This window comes from Lactuca virosa, chromosome 9 (genome assembly GCF_052849685.1).
Source record: "Lactuca virosa cultivar CGN04683 chromosome 9, Lactuca_virosa_CGN04683_v6, whole genome shotgun sequence".
Lineage (NCBI taxonomy): Eukaryota > Viridiplantae > Streptophyta > Magnoliopsida > Asterales > Asteraceae > Lactuca > Lactuca virosa.
Genome location: NC_136434.1, coordinates 88,762,779 through 88,767,052, shown reverse-complemented (window position 1 = coordinate 88,767,052; position 4,274 = coordinate 88,762,779). Strand labels below are relative to the sequence as shown.

Below are 4,274 nucleotides of genomic sequence, written 5' to 3'. Positions count from 1 at the left end.
AACAACACAATTTAACTTCTTATTTACACACATGTCGCCTCCTTTAATGACCTTGGTTTTAATTAAACGACGTTGCATTTTTTTTTAATGACGGGGCATGGGAGAAACCGGGTTACCCATTTAACAATTAGACAAGGGACATTTTAAAACATATGTTTGGACCTTAATGACGCATTAAACATGCACATTCAACTCTAAACACCTAGAAAACCAAAACAAAAAAAAAAAAAAAAAAAAAAAAAAAAAAAAAAAAAAACATTCAATTAAATCAATTCCTAAGGTTAGAGTGACGTTACCCTTCAAAATAAAAAAAATAACCTCTTAATAAGTTAAACTAAGCTTGGTGGGATTTTATGGGTTTTGAATATTGAGAAAACGAATACCCCTTGAATGGAAACGATTAAAAAATGGCACACTATCAACCATATAGAATGTGGTTTGAAGTTACAATTTACAACACAGAGAGCTTACCGGTTAAACTTTAGATTCTCTCATAGAATCCTTCGAACCCATTTATAAATATACTGAAATCAATAGTTGATAATACCATGGCTGTTATAGCGGGTCCTGATGTATAGTATAACTATACAAACTTAAAATATTGGCTATACATCATGTTATAGAATAACTATTATTATATAATCATGTATATATCAAGTCTATTTAAGTATTTAGAGTAAATTACTAAAATGGTTCCTATGGTTTGGTTAAAATTACGTGTTTGGTCCCTAACTTTTTTTTTGCACTCGGACCGTCCCTATGTTTTTGTTTTATTACGTTTTTCGTCCCTGATAATATAAAATGACCTTACTACCCTTATATATTTATTTTTAAATTTTTTTTTACATCATTTTAATTATTTAGAGTTTAAAGAAAAAGTAAAAATGGGTATTACCCCACCCCAACCCTAATACATGGCATCTTCGTCTCTCCCTCCTTTAAGTTTATTCTCACCGGAGCAGTGGATTTCCACCACCAAGACTAGCGATCCTGACAGTCCGTCGCCGCCCCTCTGCCACCCATGAGACTGATGATCAACTCCTCTCACAAAAAAACACTTCGATGCAGTTCAACATCATTACCATCAACATCCAGTGCCATCGACTACCCATGGAATCTCAAACCTGCAAATGAATGTAGGGCTTTCCATCTAATACTGAATCTGATCTCTCTTTCTTCCTGAAATCGATTCAATCGACGACTATGGTTGATGGCCAAATCGATCTGTCTCATGGGTCACCCAGAAATCGATTTGTCTCTATCTAGATTCTCTACCCTGAAAGAAAAATCAGCCTCACCTAGAAATCGATTTCAATCATGGTTTCGGGAGTCTTCATCTGAAGAAATCAATTTCGATTTTGGTTACATGGGTTAACTTTGATTATGGTTACTAGGGTTTTAACTTGATTTGGTTTATGAGTTTTGCTTTTCTTTTTTATTTTCATATAGGGCTCATGATTTTGTTACTCATTTTGATTTTCTAGTATCAATTTTCGAATGAGGGTCGCAATGATTTGGATGGCAGTGGTGTTTTACAGGGTTGTAATGGTGGTTTCAGTTAGGATGAGTGGTGGTTTTCTAGGGTTGCAGTCGTGGTTTTGCATTTGGTTTATGCAAATTTGAGCTTCCGTTATTCATTTTCCGACGATGATTGTGATGGGTGGGTGGTGGTGCAAGTTACCGATGAGGTGGGTAGTGGTGTTGTAGGTTGCTGGAAGAGAAAGGAGAAAGGGACAGACGATCCCGTTTTTTTTCCTTTTTAAAAAAAATAATAAATAAATTACAAAAATTAAAAAAAGAAATATATAAGGGTATTAATGTCATTACACTACTGATAAGGACTAAATCCGTAACAAAACCGAACCATAAGGATGGTCCGAGTGCAAAAAAAAGGTTAGGGACCAAACACGTAATTTTAATCAAACCATAGGGACGATTTCAGTAATTTACTCAAGTATTTATATAAAAAAACTGTTAATTAACATTCTTTTGGTTTAATTGACGGAAAATGTGAGCTTGAGTCAACATATTCAAACCTAGTACAGTGGATCCACCCTTGTTTGCTTACTGTGTCTTACTAATATAAATAATAAGAGAGAACAAGAGAAGGAGAGAGATGGGGATCAAGCATTATTCAATGGGATCATGGGACATGAAGACCATGTTCCATTGTTGCTTATTCATATTCTTCCTTGGAGGATTAGCAACATTAAGATTTTTCAGAAACAATAATCTAGATGCAGTACTGATCATTAGCAAGGTTAAGGTTACTGATCCTACGAGTACAACGACTAACATAAATACAAGTACACCAGTTTTTGATGATCCGAGAACACTGAACATTGCACCTCCATCTTCAACGGACAGCTGTGATTTGTTCTCGGGAAGATGGGTTCATGATAACAAAAGTCATTACCCTTTGTATAAAGAACATGAGTGCCCTTATCTGAATGGTGATCTAGCTTGCCTAACCTATGGCAGAAAGGATTCAAAGTATCAACAATGGAGGTGGCAACCTAATGACTGCGACTTCCCTAGGTCTCTTTCTCTCTCACGCTTGAGACAATCTTGAATGTCCAATGTTGCTAATCTTCTTTTGTTATCTTTAGTTTTCTAATGTTTTTTCTTGTTTGCAATATATAGGTTTGATGGTGAAGCAGTGGTAAAGAGACTGAGGGGTAAGAGGCTATTGTTTGTGGGGGATTCGATAAACAGGAACCAATGGGATTCGATGATTTGCATGCTCCAATCATCAATTCCAGGGAAAAAGGAGGTTAACTCAAAAGGTCTCAATGGTACCTTGTATTCCTTCAGAGCCCATGTAAGTCGTATTTTTCGTTTGCTCTATCTTTTAAATTCGCAAAGGGTGTTTATATATCATACATGCAATTAATCGCTAGTTAAATTAAATCAATACAGGACTACAATATCTCAGTTGATTACTACTGGGCTCCGATGCTAGTAGAATCAAACGGAGATGATCCATTTGACCATCGTGCTCACCTTCGAGTTATTCGAAGCAAAGCTATTGAGAAACATGCAAAGCATTGGGTTGATGCTGATGTAATCATATTTAATTCATGTCTTTGGTGGAGATTACCCACAGTGACTCTCTTGTAAGTAGATAACGTAAAGTATCACCTCACAAAATTCTTATACTAATAAGAATCCGATGTTTCCTTCAATATTTTAGCGAACTCATGAAGTTATGTTTCTTTTCGTTTCCAAATCAGGAAGAGTGCTGGATCGTTAATGGGTGGTCCTAATCAAGTGGTTGAAGTTGTCGATAGTCCTCGTGCCTACAAGATGGTTCTCGAAACATGGTCCAAATGGGTTCATGCCAACATCAATCCTTCGAAAACCAAGTTGTTCTACATGGGTCATACAGCAGCTCATGCGTGGTATATATAAAACAAGAATAAATTTATGTATTGGATCATTTTCACACTGAATGTCTATGTTTCTTTCTTCATTTTGCAGGGCTACAGATTGGGGAGGCAAGAAGCATGAAACCTGTTATGGAGAAACGGAGCCATTAGTGGATTACAGATTTTGGGAAATTGGAACAGATCCCAATATACTGATAATATTGGAATCATCGTTGAGCAAACTGAAAGCCAAGGGAGTGAATGTGCAAATGATAAATATAACACAACTAACACAAGCCAGAAGAGATGCACATCCTACTATTTACAGGAAACTATGGCGTCCCTTCACCGAAGATCAAAAGAAGAAACCACATAGTATTTCAGATTGTGCACACTGGTGCCTTCCTGGAGTTCCTGATATTTGGAATGAACTTTTATTGGCTTACATTTTTCCATCAACAGCAATCGCATACCAATAAGCAATGCTATATATGAAGCCTGAAAGATAATACCAAACCATTCGGGATTAGTTTTTTTGCAGTGGTGAGATTCGTGATATTTTAGGTTATTAGCCTAGTAGAATACTCAAAATATGTACTTCTGTTCATTCACGCTTTTTAATATGTAGTTCATTGAACTAATAAATATATTATTACCGTTTACGAGATGCAAGTTAAAAAAGTTATCACTACATATTGATTTATTTATTTCAGTTTGTTCCTCAAAGATAAGATTTTGTAAACTAGCTAGCATGAAATTTGACGCACATCGGATGTAAAAAAACAAAATCATGTATAGGCATATGGAGATACTCGAAATATTATTTAATAACTTTTATAAGTATAACTGTACACCTTGTAAAAAAAATAAAAAAAAAATACTTTTGGCAAGTGCGTGGTGCCGGTA

The 4,274-nt window shown here is 35.6% G+C and overlaps 1 protein-coding gene across 1 annotated transcript; it reads left to right on the top strand.

The window, feature by feature from the left end:
- The first annotated feature begins 2,116 nt into the window (after positions 1 to 2,116).
- On the top strand, positions 2,117 to 4,000 carry LOC145138832 (protein trichome birefringence-like 34). Its single transcript, XM_079072852.1, has 5 exons — positions 2,117 to 2,538; positions 2,644 to 2,821; positions 2,920 to 3,116; positions 3,234 to 3,401; positions 3,481 to 4,000. Exons 1-5 carry the CDS (start codon positions 2,117 to 2,119, stop codon positions 3,845 to 3,847), a joined length of 1,332 nt encoding a protein of 443 aa, XP_078928978.1. The 3' UTR covers positions 3,848 to 4,000.
- The last annotated feature ends 274 nt before the right edge of the window (positions 4,001 to 4,274 follow it).

Excerpts from the sequence above, each read along its gene's own strand:
- LOC145138832 (XM_079072852.1), top strand. The coding sequence starts at position 2,117 with ATGGGGATCAAGCATTATTCAATGGGATCATGGGACATGAAGACCATG. Across the intron at positions 3,117-3,233 it reads TTACCCACAGTGACTCTCTT|GAAGAGTGCTGGATCGTTAA; the intron begins GTAAGTAGATAA and ends TTTCCAAATCAG. Across the intron at positions 3,402-3,480 it reads CATACAGCAGCTCATGCGTG|GGCTACAGATTGGGGAGGCA; the intron begins GTATATATAAAA and ends TTCATTTTGCAG.